Raw genomic sequence first — 16,416 nt, forward strand, 5'->3', positions numbered from 1 at the left:
GACATCTGTTATTGTCTTGCCAAAATAAACTTTGAAACCTCAAGACAAAAGGAAGTTTAACAGCAATACCCACGATATATGAAGATCAGTCTGTCACAAAACGATCATTCTCGTGTTTCAAAATACACTGATCACCATAAAACTTTCATTCTGTACAACTCACTTCAACAACAATCTTCAAATACTATGGCATTTTATAGAAAAAGGATATAGTTATAATCGGTTGCAAGATAGTTATTAATTTACCCTTAAATAATAACTAATCTGTCCAATTCGAACTGTTTATATTGTTTGCTAAATCATATCCCAACTGATGAGAAGTGTCAGTTCAAATGCAACCATATGCAACCGATTCTAAACTTTTCAAATTCAACCAACTCTACACGTTAAATACATTGATCATAGAATCTAAAGTTTGCTATTGTGGCTGCCGAGATATATTAATACTGTGCCCGTAATCATTCGTGCTGTGAGTAACAAAGTATTCAATCATCGTTGGCTAAGAGAGAAATATGTACAAAATATATGCACAACTATACAGAGATACACAATTAAAGGATAATTGTAACAGGCAATATACAATATGCAGATGTCTTGTTGCATCATTTATTTCTTAGGCAACAACAAAAAGATAAGGCAATGACATTGTGCTGTATACATTGACATCAATGCCAATTCTAACACCAACAATCTTCCCCTTTGGCATTGATTATCAACCTGTCAATCACCTTGTCAACGTAACAACATCACAACAGGATCAAATCTGCAGCATACATTTAAAGCCAAAACAAAACTCAAACGTCTAATCAACCTGAGCCAAAATCTGAAGCAAATAGCCATGAAATCACCACAAGTTTCACAATGTTTCAAGAAATCATCACAATTTTCTCCCCTTTTGACATAAATGACAAAGGGATGGAGTATAAAAGAGAGAAACAAGAACATACTCCCCCTAAGTAGACGCAAATCTGAAACCAAATTTAGTGTGATAAAGGCACAACTCCAAGCTGTGCACAAAGAAGTTCAAAAGTGGCTGTAGGAAGAGGCTTCGTGAAGATATCAGCCAACTGTTGTTTAGTATTAACATACTCAAGACAAACTTCATGATTAGCAACCCATTCTTTCAAAAAATGATATTTGATAGAGATATGCTTAGTGCGAGAATGAAGAATAAGATTTTTGGAAATGTTAATAGCACTAGAATTGACACAAAATATAGACACTAGACAATCAAATACCACCTTCAAATTTGTGAGGGTTTGCTTCATCCACAAAACTTGTGTGCAACAAGAGGCAGCAGCAACATATTCAGCCTCTGCAGTAGATAAAGTGACAAAATCCTGTTTTTTGTTTTTTTCATCAACACTGACACCTTGAGCTTTGATTTTGTGCGCTACCTATAGAATTTCCTTCAATCCAAATTCACACTTGGATAGCTTGGCAAATAATGATTGTTGTTTGAGTATTCCCAACACTTCGTGTATGTGTCTTAAATGTTCCTCCCAAGTCTTGCTATGGATTAAAATATCATCAAAGAAGACTAAGAGAAATTTTGTTAGTTGTTTCCTAAAAATGCGATTCTTACATGATTGGAAAGTAGCGGGGGCATTTGTTAGACCAAAAGGTAAGACAAGAAAGTCAAGTGTCCAAAATGGAATCTAAAAGCTGTTTTGGGAATGTCTTTTCTTACCCTTATTTGATGGTACCCTAAACGTAGGTCGATTTTTGAGAAATACATCGCTCCATGTAGTTCATCAACTCTAGAAATGGGATAACAGTTTTTTATGGTTTTCTTGTTCAAAATTCTATAATCTATGCACATTCTCATAGTGTTGTCCTTTGACTAGGACTACGGAGGAGGCAAAGGGACTAGAGCTAGGTTTAATGTGACCCATTTCAAGGAACTCTTTAATGGTTTCTCTATTTCTTCTTTGAAGATTCGGGGATGCCTATGGTGTAGTGATTACAGCCCTAGTCCCTTCTTCGAGGTCTATGTAATGTTCAAAACCTCTCTTGGGTTTCGAGTCTTGGTGGAATGTTTCCAAATACCTTCTTGTGTTTCTTAAGATTGGTTGGATATCAATGTGTATAGTTCTACCTTGAAAAATAAATTGAATGAATGATTCAATAATCGGATAATGTATTCAACAATATACAAGCGTATATATAGAGATTACAAGATGATGTTCTAAATTAAGAACAAGTCGTTTAAAGTGAACTACTAAAAAGCTAAACGCTAAATAAAGTTTAAAAGCTAATTAATTAAAAAGAAAAAGCTAAATGCTAAATAAAGCTTAAAAGCTAATTAACTAAAAAGCTAAATGACCATTAAACAAGGAACTAAGTATAATTAAATATTTTTATACCCTCCCTTAATGGTCATTCTATCTACTAACTACCCTACAAAAGACACTGCAAGTCTTTTGATCACAAATGAAAAGAACACTCTGCTGTAGTGGAGACCCTCACTGGATTTAAAAAGTGTTAATGACCAAGAATACCAGAATCCATCCAACTTGACGTTGGGTAACCAAACTGAAACCCGAAACCATGATTTGAGGAAAATCGGCAAACCCTTTTGTAGAAGAGTATCAACTCCAAAACTGACTGCAAGATACCACAGTTGCAGATGTTCGCCCTGGCAGGTGTGACCCAAACTAATTGCAACAAAGCACGATTTTGAGGAAAAAAACCATCAAACCCTGAAATAGGAACCCTAGAAAAGAGAATTTACGGTTTTGAGGAGAAAATCGAAAAATCAAGAAATTTGAGGTTACAAATCATCGCTTTTGTGGGAAAAAAAGGGTAAAACCCAGATAATTAAAATCTTACGTGAATATCGCGGATTATAGATGAGATAATTTTTAAGGGAAAATTATAAACCCTGCGAACAATTTTTGAGGAAAAAATCGTGAAAACCCTCCCATGATTTTTTGTGGAAAAAATCAGAAAACCGACAGATAATTTTTCTGGAAAAAATCGTGAAAACCTTGGGACCTGTAAGACGAGGTCTGGCCTAAATCAATTTGATAAAGGTAACGATATTCAAATATCATGAACATGCACTGTTTCCAGGTGTTGTGGCAGCTATTGAACTTTTGACTGTGTTCCAACATGATGTTGGTCAAAGATGCCATCACCAAATTGAGGTTGAACGAGGTCAACCTAGTGAAAGCATGAGACAAAAGAATTTGATTCAAAAATGAGAATAGAAGCAACTGCACAAAAAATATGAAACCTTGGAGGAGAATTTTGGCTTGAATTCTAAGGCATGAATTTCAAGGTTTGGAAGAAACCCAGAAATTAAAATTTTCTGCAAACTTAAAACCTGAAATTTTTCCTGAAAATAGTCGGAAAAAATAATAATTTGCAGAAAATAAAAAAATACCTCTTTTTTTTTTGGTAAAACAAAAAAATCTAAACGATTTTTTTTTTAAAAAAAAAATGCAAAAAAATAGGGGGTAGAAACTCTAGGCCGGATGTACAACATAAACGGTGCCCAGAAAAATTCTTGACGTCCACAGAATTAGCAAAAATCGCTGATTGTTTCTAAATTCCAAATTCACTGGCACAAAAATTGAGGCACAAAAAATGAGGCACCCAAAAAATTTGAGACCAACCTAAAAAAGCTCTCGAAAAACCCACCACGAATCTAAAATCAAAATGCAAATCCGACAGCTCAAAAATTGAGACACAAAAAACGATGCAACCAGAAAAATCTGACGACAACCCAATTGAGGTCTCGAAAAACCCATCAAGAATCTACAATCAGAATAAAATTTCGACTTGAACTGAAGGGTCAAAACCCTAGTCGAAAATTGCAAAACCCTAGGAAAATTTTCAATCTGCAAAAAAAAACCCTCCAGGTTGCAGGCTTGAAAATCTCCAGAACCCTAAAAAAACATGAACTGTTGCCCAGCAAAAAGAAATTCGCCCACGAACTAGAAACTCTCGAAACCCTCAAAAAGCCTTGAAAAAAGCAAAATCGTTTTTTATAAAAAAACAATTAAAAAAAATCTGGAAAATATTCTAGAAAGAAGGCCATGAATTTTTATTAAAAAATTCGCCAAACTTCAAAGAATCCCATCGACCTGCTCTGATACCATGAAAAATAAATTGAATGAATGATTCAATAATCGGATAATGTATTCAACAATATACAAGCATATATATAGAGATTACAAGACAACGTTCTAAATTAAGAACAAGTCGTTTAAAGTGAACTACAAAAAAGCTAAACGCTAAATAAAGCTTAAAAGCTAATTAACTAAAAAGAAAAAGCTAAATGCTTAATAAAGCTTAAAAGCTAATTAACTAAAAAGCTAAATGACCATTAAACAACGAACAAAATATAGGTGACTAAAATATAATTAAATATTCTAATATACCTTGGGAGGAAGACATGTCAAGAATCATGCATTGAGCACCCCATTCCCTTTATCCATGCCTAAAGATTATTTCCATCCTCTAGGATGAAACTATTCTTGGGGATCCATTGGATAGCCATCGTAAAAAGACTTCTTGCTCGTTATATGTAAAACAAAGTTTAAATTTAGGAAAGTCTAGGTACAAACCTCCCAAAGTGCAACCATGGCGTGTTCGAGATTACATCAATAACCCCCAAATTTACTACATAGAATTCTTCTTTGATTGGATGCTTTTCCAAGGTAATACTTAGTTGTGGATTTTTTCTTGTGCATGAGGAAGTGGAACCATCAGTCAAGGCTACTTTAACACCCTTAATATCTGTGTTTCTAATTTCAATTTTGCAACCAAGGCTTCGTTGACAGAGTTGTAAGTCACCTAACTATCCACAAGGGCAGTTACCTTCTGTGCCTTTATAACACTTCAAATTCGGAAATGGTGGTGCTTCGATGCATTTGAAATTACAGCTAAAGTCCAATGGTCTTCCTTGTCACACATTCTTCTTTTGCTTGGATTTTCCTTACCTTTTTCCCATGTTTCCTCGTTGGACAATGCCTCTAAATTGTGTTCTTGGCTTCTTTTCCACATACGTGTCTCAACTCCCATTTTTATTTGCACTTGAAGCACAAATTTTTCTTTGGGAGCTCATCTTGATTACAAAAGTGTCAATGTTCCCTTTTCTTCTTGCATCTGAAACATTGCCTTTTTCTTTGAAGTTCTTCATGGTAATTTTTAGGAGGAAATGTTCTTTGATGTCTTCCTTTCTTATAGGAGGTTTTGTCTCTTGATAATATGTTTTTGGAGTAACCCTTATCCCTTGTTTGAGTGGCATCAAGTCTTAGGGCTTTGTTGTGCGTTGCACACGCTCCCTGTCGCCGACAGGGTCCCCCTTCCTTTTTTTGAGCCTTTCGTCTTCGCCGGTCGCCCTGTTGAGTTTTGTGCAGAGTGTCTCGCGTCCTTTCGAGCGAGCCCACGATTGGTCCGTGAAGTGATGATGTTGAAAGAAGAGAAGCCAGTGATTCCATTAGGCTAGTCTAGCCCTTAGGCACGGATTCCAAGAGGTTGTTCAAACTTGTGAAATCGCCTTGAATAGGCATAAGATGATAGAGGTTGGCGAAGCCTGCCAAGCAAAGGACAGCGCGTCTGAAGGTCGCATGAGGACCCAAAGTTGCCTTTTTTCGCGTAAGAGCAATGAGATAGATTGCATGAGGTTTGTTTTTACGGAGTTTACAAGATTTGAACGAATGACGATTTTCGCCAGCTGGTGGAGAAGGAGGAGCGAATTTCCTTGCAAAATGCCAAGGTTGACAAACTCGCCCAAGTGCCCAAGCTCGCACTTCTTGAGGAGAAAAGTTAAAAATCACCAAAATACCCAGGAAGGGCGAATTTCGGACTTTCAGGCCAAATTGAGAGAAATTCGTAAAAATTGGCAAAACGGGCCTAAGGTCCGAAATTCGTAAAAATTGGCAAAATGGGCCTAAGGTCCGAAATTCGTAAAAATTGGCAAAATGGGCCTAAGGTCCGAAATTCGTAAAAATTGGCAAAATGGGCTTAAGGTTCGAAAAACACTTTAAGTCGACAAAAACGTTAAAGGTCCGAAAATGCCTTAAATTCGCAAAAACTCCTCAAGGTCCGAAATTTGCTTAAAATTCGCTAAAATTGCCAAAATGCCTTATGGGCCGAACTTCGGACCTTAAGGGCAAAATGAGAAATTAAAAAAAGTTGGCAAAAACGGCAAAGGGTCCGAAGTTCACAAAATGCCCCCAACCCCCGAAGTTCGCATTTAAGAGGAAAGCGCATGGAAAATGAAGTTGGCAAAGTCCTCCAAATTGCCGAAATTGGCAATCCACCCCCAAATGCCGAAGTTCTCAGGAGCCTCCCACTTACTGAAGACCACGATTTAGGGGATAGGTCGCGAAATTATAAAGTTGCAAAGTTTAAAACGCACCCAAACTGCCGAAGCTGCGAAATCCGAAAACCTCGAAAATCGCTAACAGTAGGAGGGGTGTAGGGTGCGAAAACTATAAGTTTGCCAACCATATCATTATCCTAAAATCGCGCCATACAAATTCGCATTTGGGAGGCCATCAAGAATCACGTGAAGCTCATGCAGTCGGCAAGAGGTTTCAAATCGCTGAGGTTTCCAAAACGCCTATCTTTGACGGAGTTTGAAAAGGCACGCAAAGGGTTAATTGCCCTTTCGTCTAAGGTAAAAAAATAAAATCGCTTAGTCTAAAACTCAAAATTGCAAACTCCTTTCAAATCGCAGCCGCGAAAATTTGAATTAGAGAGATAACCATTGGAATTCAAAATTTGCGGAACTATCCATTCGTTTTTGCACAGCAAGTCGGGCAATTGCTCGCCGTCCATTTTCATCAGGTAAGTACGCTTTGTCTCTCTTGATCGTCTGAAATATTTACAAATTGGATGCATGTCTGTGCAAAATTGATTGAAGTGCTTAAATCTTCAAAATTTGCATCTTTTTTCCGATTATTAAAGCGTCATGCAAAGCAATCGAAATTAGAATTTGCTCCTAAGGATTAGCTAGAAATTGCATTTTCAAACTTAGGAGAATTTTTCGAGCTTTGTCCCTTTTGAAAATTAATCCAGAAAATGCTTAAGTATAAATTCGCGATCAAAAGCTTCATGAATACTTTGGTTTAAATCAATCAAGGTTTTAGCTAGCAATATCACTATGTTTCCAATCTAATTTTTGAAGTAATCCTTGAATGTTGGCATATTCTCTATCTAACCCGCCTTACTTCTTTTATATTGCCTCGTAATCCGCGTCTGGCTGTGCAGGATAAATGCCTAAATCGGCGGTAGAATCATCAAAGACGCCCGCTACAGCCGAGACATCGCGAGCATCCAAATCAGATATCCCACGCAAAGTCGAAAGGATGAAGTACCAGTATCAAAGAGGGGGATTGAGGGAGTCAAAGGTTCAGAGTGTCTGGACAATGTCGGTGATACTGACCTAGGCCATATCGATATCCAAGATTTCAGGAGCCGAGTCTTCTTCCCTAATGCCTACGGCAGATGATGGAAAGTGGCATCGCCCAAGCTGCGAGATTTCCTCCAGCAGTGCAAAACTACGAGTTAATGGTAGAGGCTGCTCGACATTATCAGCCAGGTTCCAGATTGGTGCTCCTTGAGAATATGACCCTCACCAACTTCACTCTTGAGGTCATTGGCGACGCATTCAACATTCCCTTCCCAAACAATCCCACGACCATGACTATAGATGAAGCACAGGGGGCGTATGATATGAATCTGGCCAGATGCAAAACCTTGATCAACGAAGAGTGGTACAAGGAGAGAAGACCTCCAAGCATCAGAACTGGGAAAAAGACCCCAAGAAGTGACTTTCACAATGAGCATGGGGACATGGTCACATTGCTCAGCAGGGTTATGGGACTTCCTAAATCCAACTACTTTGAAGAGTGGATGTTTTATTTCACAGAGCAAGTCTTTGCTAGAAAGTCTAGACTATGACAACATCCACACTCAGCTAATCAAACTCGAGAGCAAAAGGTGCTTCACTATGACCTCTTATTTGGTCTAGATGTTCGCCAAGAACCAGCCACTGCCAGGTTTGATAATGAAAGGTGAAATTGGGAATGGGCCTGGTCGGGTGAAGGTATATGATTGTTACCCATAGCTTCACTATCAGGATATAGCTCAGAGAGAAAAGAACAACCCGGCTTATGCAATTGGCCAGTATGAGTGTGTCAATGACGCCTTCACAATGCGCCTAGTCAGGCTAATGTAGGGAGGATTACACATAAGGCTCTCGAAGCAAGCTACTATTCTAGTGCAGAGATACGAAGCCTGGTTCATCCAGTTCCCAAGGTTCTCCTATATCCGAATAGTTGGCTTTGATGGTGCCCCTCTCCGACTTCCACGGTACCCAACCGACAAGATAGTTCTTATGGAGGTCGCAAGGCAGTCACGTTCGACCGACATCTTACTCAGAGACAGCAAGCAGGCTGGATTCGCATTCCCCATGATTATAGGCAACCGGGATGTCCATCTGAAGACACCCACCCAGGTAGAAGAATCCTTAGCAGAGCTGGCCTCCTATGGCCTACGGGAGCATTTTCCAAGGAAATGCTTCGATCATGACAATCTGGCAAAAAGGGCCTATGGCAGGCGGTATAGAGCAAAGGAGTCAGTTGAAGATTATTGGAAGAACTGCTCTGATGACTATGAGGTCCGTAGGCGTGAATATTCTAGGCTGAGTGTGCAGCAAATGCGACCCTTTGAATACCGCCATGTCCTAGATCAACTCGCAGATTCAGGGAATTATCTGCAAGTCCAGGAATTTGAGGCAGTAAGGCATCTTTTGCCAGGCGTTGATTGGTCGCAAGACCCAATCACTGATTTTGAGGCAGTCATGGCAACCCCAACAAGATATACAGACCAATGGTTGCATTAGCAGATTGAGCGGCTAATTCATGAAGGAGTCCAGTTCACCTACCACCTAATGGGTAGCCTCGATTCTTAGTCTTCTGAAGATGAGGGAACTTCCAGTGCACCCAGAGAAGAAATTGAGAAACTTGAGAAGAGAAAGAAGGCTAAGGCTTGCAGAGGGACTCAGACGTCCAAGAGAACAAGAAGGGAAAAGATTCCCATTAGGAGACTAGAGGTCACTTCATCATCGAAGGACCCCAGTTCGTCCGACGATGTAGTAGAACTAGACTATTTACCCGCTCCATCTTCCCAGAGTGACATTGATGCATTTGGAGCTGATGATCCCCCCGCACCCGACATGCTAGATGTTGAGCTAAGAGCCATTGAATCAGCCAAACCGGGTAACCAAGTTAAGGAAGGAGAGATTCCATCCATTCAGGGGATCGAAGTGCATGAACCCACCCAACAGAGCCGCCATGAACTACTGCTCCATAATACAACCAAAGATGACTCTACCGTTGAAGGAGAGCAAAGGACAGAGGAGACCCGCGAGCTCGAAAAGACTGAAGAGCAACCATCACACGAAGGCACCAGACAATTGTTCAGTGAAGTGGGAGAAAATTCAGCTGCAAGCAAGGAACTTGGCACCTCCTCCACCCCTCCGGTAACAGAACAGCTATGAATTTGCGATGAGTCGGCTGAAAACATCAAAGAACAGAATGCAAACTTAACCATATCATTAGCCCAGATGGTACCTCAAGAATGGTTAATTGCCAAAGCCCCCAGCGCAAGGCTGCCACCAAACCACCTATTGATTTAGAGGACATCTTCTCACGCATAGACCAAGCCAAAGCTAAGGGGAAGAAAAAACCCAAGGCATATTCTAGAATGACCAAAGATGAGCAAAGGAACCACACTCTTCACATTGCCACCCCGCCTGTAGACAAGCCAACATATCATATTACGCTGGCAAATTATAGTATCATGACTGTCCCCATCGAGCGAGCCACTAAGGAGCACGAAAAAGAGGAATTCAAGGACTCAGTGCAGAACATACTCAGGCAACTTGAAGAGCTAACAACTGAAAAGAACATGTATCAGGCTCGTGTTGAGCAGGTTGAGGGATACATTAATCAACTCCTGAGACCTTTACACAATGCTTCTGAATCCCATATTCCCCCGACAACATTAGCACAGAGGACCACAACCGAATTTGAAGGAGTACGACTGCAAGGGCCGTTAGGGAATGGATTCAAGGTCTCAAGAAGAAGGGGGAGCTAATCATTAAGGATGTAAAGAAAATGGCCCACTACCGGGAAACCATTTTGGTCAAATTATACGAGATGAAGCGGGAATGCCTCATAATTCATGAAGCTATTACTACAACTCTTCCTCTCATGACGGCTCTCTTCTGGACCCATTCGCAAATTCCTACATTGTCTGACATCTTGGGCCCCCACAACGTCAACATTTTTAAAGAATGGTACTGGGCTATCAGCATGAAGAATGACACAAAGGCCACTATTAACAAAGAGCAAGAGACATGCGAAGAAATTCTGAGAAACACAAGGGACCTTGGTGGAGTAATCCTCCGATCCATGGTTTTGGGTTGGCAAAACAGTTTGTCCGATCCCATAATCCATCTAGACTGGGAGGATAGATTAAAAATAGATAAGGTCGCCTACTCTACAGAGGACCTAGATTTTGCTAGTAAATTACACTCTGATATCTTGAGTTTTGAGGCTAATCGGTCCAGCTGGTAGGACGGTTTGAATCACATAGATCATTATCTGGAGAGCATGCAGTACAAAATTCATCATCCCCCTATGCCTCCATTCAGTTTGCTATTTCAATTATGCATCAGGTTCCAGGGGTATGTTCACGAGGAAAGTGCAACAGGTTTGGACCTTTGGCAAGAATATTTGCATGGAGAGGATCAATTCTTGGTGAAAGCGTATGAAACTGGAAAAGAAAAAGTACTTTCCTAGAAAGTGCTTTTTTCCTTTTAAAACTTGAAAATACACTTTTGGACCAAAAGGTCATGTTTGACTTCCAAGTCAACTAAAATGTAAAACTTTATGTATGCACCTTTTTGAATTATTTCTGGATGTGTTCTAATTACCTTTTTGGGTAGTTATTGCTCCCTTTGGGGTGGTTGTTGATATTTGCCTCCCATTTATGGGTATGGGCAGCCATGTTTTATGGATGATTCTGGGCCACTTGTTTAGATTAGATCTTGGCCATTCATCCATTTTTGAAGCCTATTTAAGGGACTGGTTTTCCCTCATTTTGTAAGAAGTTCTTGGATTGTTGCAAAAGCTCTGGCGAAATTTACAGGATTTAATGCAAAGTTAAGACTGTTTCAAGTTTTCTTGTGAGTGCATGGTCTCCTTCATTAATTTAGAATTTTTTAGTTATGCTTCTTTCCTTTATATAGCATTTTCTAAGTAAACATCTGATAGAATCCTCGCTGTTCATACCATTAGGGAATGGCTGATTGACTTTCCTTCTGCATGGTTAATCTGAACCTTTCACATGCTTAGTTCGGTTGTTGAATGCTCACTGAATGAATGTAAAAGTTCTAATGTTGTATTTGATAACATGAAAATCCAATTTTCCCTTGAAGATCGCACTAGATTGATGCAAGTATTGTGCTTAAAAAGCTGGTAATGCTTAGTCTAGTTATTTGGAGGTGTCTGTCTGTTTACTGAATCCGCTATTCTAGTTAAATAATTTATATTTTATATATCTCTCTCTCGCTATCCTTCCTTTTTCCCCTTTTTTTACCGAGAAAATCTGTAGTCCTATTGAAAACAGTATCGATTGGACTGAAATCATTTGATAAGAAAGACCATCAAAATTCCAGGGAACTCATCCAGCAATTACCTATCATACCGTAAGTCCCCTTGTGTTTCCAGCATAAACACATCAAACCACTGAGCAATCCCGCAATCAAGACCTGACAAACAAAACCTTGAGGTTGTCCCCTTTGATCAAACGTAGAAAATAGCACTAGGGATTTCCATATCTCAAGAGAGGATAGGATACTCAGCAAGTTTATTCTATTCTGCGTTGGCCGTATGGAGTTTGCAGCAATGCGATTTTAGACACGTCAACAGGCTTTTAAGATAGCATCTTGAGAGTGGTGGGATCAAGGGCACTTACTAGGCCACAAATAGCTTTTGATGGTCCTTCTATAAATAGGAAAGTGAGTATTTTTTTGGTAATTTCAGGAACCATTACAAAAATCCTTTGGAATTCTACCACATAGTCCTCCATGGTCCCCTCTTGTCTTAACTGAGTTAATTCTTTGAAATCCCTCTTTGAGTGCTTTTGATCAAATCTTTCAATGAGCTTGCCGATGAAGTCATCATAAGTTATGTTTTGATGGCCTTGAGTAATTAAGCCATGGTGCCACCAGTCTTGTACAACCGCTTCTAAATGTAAGCTGGCAAATTTGATGGCATCTTCTTCTATCATGGGGTTAAGATATGTGTCAAATTTTTGGATCCATGAATGAGAGGTGACCTTCCTTGACCCATCAAAATTAGGGAGAGTTATTTTGCCTACTTTATGATGTAGGATTTTTTTAGGCTGACCCTTCCCTTCTAGAGTTAATTCTTGATCCGGCCTTGCAAAATTCCCTAAATGGAATGTTTCTCCTAACTTTATGGTCAAGTCTTGAATATGATTCAGCAAGTTCCTCTAAGTTATAATTTGATGCATTGATTTCTTCTTCTCTAGTGGGCCCTTCCTAGGTATGAAGGAGGGTCTAGTTATTCTTGGTGCTGACCCTAATAGAGCTCTATCATTTTCACAATGATTAGAGGTGACATCTTCCATTAGTTTGGTTGGGTCAAAGGTTGCTGATAGTGTTCATATTTTGGAGGGTTTGTAGAAGTAGTGTTTCTTTTTTATTTTGCTCCACGAAGGCCCTCAATTCATTTCCCATTTGTTCACTTACTGTATTGTTTTGAGTAGAGTTGTTGCTTGTCGCAAGTTTCCTCCTTTTTCTTTGTAATGCTCTTTGATTACTTTGGCTTGCTTGCATAAACTTTTCCTCTTGATCCCTAAGTTGGCAAGATCAAAGCTCTGATACCAATTGTAATGTCCTATTTTGGGATGATTTTAAATCTTGCCCTAAAATCACAAGTTCAATTAAAATAAGAAATTTAATATAGTTAGAATTATAACTTTACCAATCAAAATGTCTTTAGCAAGATAAATCTTGGTTTAGGTCCTGCAAACATGCTAGACGACATTTGAAATATAATTCAGAAGACCAATTATTTCTATAAGGGTTAGGAATCCAACAACATATAAGTGCATATATATTAATAAGCATCTTAATTTATTTAGATAAATCATGTAATAGCTATGTGAACATTAGAAACCAAAGCATCTATTGTTCCATTTCTCATAATCAAGCATAATGGGGGTTGGAGAAGAAGCATGATAAGGCGCACGGAACGTTCGCCACAACTAAGCCTAAGGGAGCATCCAACCAAGACAACTCGACCCCTTGGCCCCAAGTGGCAGGAGCTCTCGTCCATCCAAGATGAGGTGAGCTACTTAGAAGGGGAACTTGCATTTGCTCTCCCACTCGTGGCTCGACAATAAGTCATTTGGAATGTTCAACATAACTAAGCCCAAGGGTGCGGAGTATCCAACCAAGATAACTTGACCCCTTGGCCTCAAGTGGTAGGAACTCTTGTTCATCCGACATGAGGTGAGCTACTTAGAAGGGGAACCTTTATTTGCTCAACCTTTTGAGGTTTCTCTCTAATCCTTACATGATGGCTTATATGAGGCTCTATTGAATAAATAATTAATTATATATAGATTAACTACTTTCGTTATATCAAATATTGAAAGATTAGATATCAAATATCATCACTATATTGCATACCACAAAATGATTAGGACACAAGACTGCTGTATTTTGAATGCTGATGCCTACATCAAACTATCTCTTTTTTGAGTGCAGATTATATATAATGATTTCTGATCCTGATTGATATTCTTGATGAATGCTGATTCTATGTATATGACTTGTGCTCTTCTTCGATGTCTTTCAGCAATTAAAGTTCTCTATTTATATAGCCTTTAAGGGGAATGGAGGGTTATGTCCCTTACTATGGTCACAGCCTTCTTAAGAGTGGTGTTCCTTCATAATCGTCCTTTGCCCCTTAACAAATCGCTGTTGTTAACATATGTGATTGCTGCCTTAAGTTAAACCACTCCTCAACCATAATTGATAACACACGTATAGTTGCCTTCATTTATTGTATAGTATCTTTGAGTTTACTCCAACCTATGCATCGATCCTGGGTCTGATTGCTATCTTCTGATGGGATAAAATCATTATCTTCCCTTTGCTGTTTGTCCTGGTTGGATCTAGATCACAGAAAACTGTGAAGTCTTAGAAATAAGACAATTTTCTGTGCATCGGTGTTTCTTTAATTACTTAACAATGGTGCAGGTATTTGGTATCATGGCGTGAGCATGACAAGGTTGCAGCTAAGTTTTCTGATCTTATGGTTACTGCCATTGTTGATCCAAAGATGTTGGATTCATTAATGAAAACATAAAGGCATATAATGAACACTTGGAAATCGGTTTGTTAGAGATCAGAATGGAAAAGAAGGGACATATTTAGGAGTTTGCGTAGAAAGATTTACTGTGATCATAGGAATGAATTTGATATATGCGGCCAATGTTTGTCTCTTTGTTTTAAACCTTAGTGCTGATTTGAACCGTGGAAATTGAAAAACAGAGACTCCTTTGCCATTAAATTTGACAATGTAGACAACGTGTACATCATTCCAGGTGGAAGTCAATTTGGTTTTTGTTGTGAATCTAAATGGCCTTTAGATAGATATGGATGTCTAAGAAATAGAATTTTTACAGTGTGTCTGTTGCAATTACAAAATATACCAGAAGAGGACATCTCTTTGGAGGAATGTAACATTCTCCAACATCATTCATCATTTACATTAATTGGGGACCAATTAATTCAAGAGGGCTAGGAAATACATTTAACTAAGCACAAGAACTTTGACAGGAAAATGTTATTTTTTTCTAGGAAGTAGGTAGGAATATAGCATAATAGTATTCCAGGAAAATCAGATGAGAACAAAATGTGGGTGAGAGGTCTATTCTAGGAAATTTGATGGGAATACAACTTAGGTAAGAGGTCTATTCTAGGAAATTTGATGAGAATAAATAATTGCAAAGCCTAAATATGTTTTTGGAGGGTTCAGTAAATACAGCAGTAGAAGGGCGAATATTGCTTTGGGAGGATAATCAAATAAAGCTATGCAAGGACCTGAGATTCCTTTACAAGAATTAAGCAAGGATTGCATTATTATTTGAGAAAAGCTATCTTAAGGAGTGTGTCTAAATAGGAGAGGGCTTCTTTGTCTAACTTATGGCAAGACGTAATGTAATAAATCAGTTTTCCATATGCAAAATTGCATCATCTGGTTGGACAAGCTTATGTCATTGAGGATTGAAGTGTCTTCACTAATGGGAGTGGCTCACATACAAGGTATCTGTTCTCGTGTTTGTTAGGTAGTAGACCTTTATTGATTTATATAATTGAGAATTTATTTATCGATTGTTTTTTTTTCTTTTTCTTTTGATTCCAGAAGGATTTTAATCTGGTTCATTTCATTAAACTGAACACATATTTGGAATATGATGGCTGAATTGCATGTGGTGAACTCTAGTGAGGAATGCAGTGGTGCAATCCATTCACAGAACTAAGAAATTATCTTAAAATTCATATGCATTGGTGTGTTATAATGATCCTTTTCTCAATATTTAGGTATGCACATAAAAATACATTGGTGAAATTTTAAAGAGGAACACAGTAAAAATTCTTGAGCTTATATGTACTGTTGTGTTCTCAAAATTGTGATATTTCTAAAATAGTCTGGTTTCTTGTGCAGAGTAACATGGGGATGGGATGATCAGTACCTTTTTTTTGGTAATAAAGATAAGGGTCTCAATGCATATTGTACGGTAACAAAGGCAACAACTACTTTAGACAGTCCATTTACGAATGTGGTTTCTACTAGATTGGCAAAGCATCCTTTCTGCTGTGGCATGCTGGCTGCTGGTGGAGGTCTTGGTAAGGTGCATATATGGCAAAACTCAAAGGAGCTTCTTCACAATGATAATGGGAGGTGAAGCTATACAACTGAGTCTTGCAATAGGATTTGAACCGAATCACAAGTATATTAGTGGTTCCTTTTTGCTTTCGAGCCATTTACCTTTAATGTGTGACACAGGAAAATTCATGTCAGTGTAATCTACAATTTTTCATGGTATGAATGAACATCCTTATGAGTATATAGGGAAGTTTTTTTGTGGCCAAGGGATTCCTAGCTGTTATCCCTAACCTTTTGACCAAAAAGATTGCCAGTTACACACTTTGGAATTGGATTTGATTTTTAATCTTCTACACAAGGAAGTGTGTATGCTTATTGCACTCACTAACAAGAGCTGAACTCTCATATATAGAAATTTAGATTATTTCATTATACTTCATTTGGTATATTTGTACAGATATGG

General features: G+C 38.6%; 1 protein-coding gene across 1 annotated transcript in view; it reads left to right on the top strand.

The window, feature by feature from the left end:
- Positions 1 to 16,347, top strand: part of LOC131858167 (uncharacterized) — a 39,568-nt gene extending 23,221 nt beyond the window's left edge. Inside the window, exon 3 of the mRNA XM_059211264.1 lies at positions 15,792 to 16,347. Within this exon, the coding sequence (XP_059067247.1) occupies positions 15,792 to 16,032 (241 nt within the window). The 3' untranslated portion in view covers positions 16,033 to 16,347. The remainder of the gene's footprint in view (positions 1 to 15,791) is intronic.
- Positions 16,348 to 16,416: the final 69 nt, after the last annotated feature.

This window comes from Cryptomeria japonica, chromosome 9 (genome assembly GCF_030272615.1).
Source record: "Cryptomeria japonica chromosome 9, Sugi_1.0, whole genome shotgun sequence".
Classification (NCBI taxonomy): domain Eukaryota; kingdom Viridiplantae; phylum Streptophyta; class Pinopsida; order Cupressales; family Cupressaceae; genus Cryptomeria; species Cryptomeria japonica.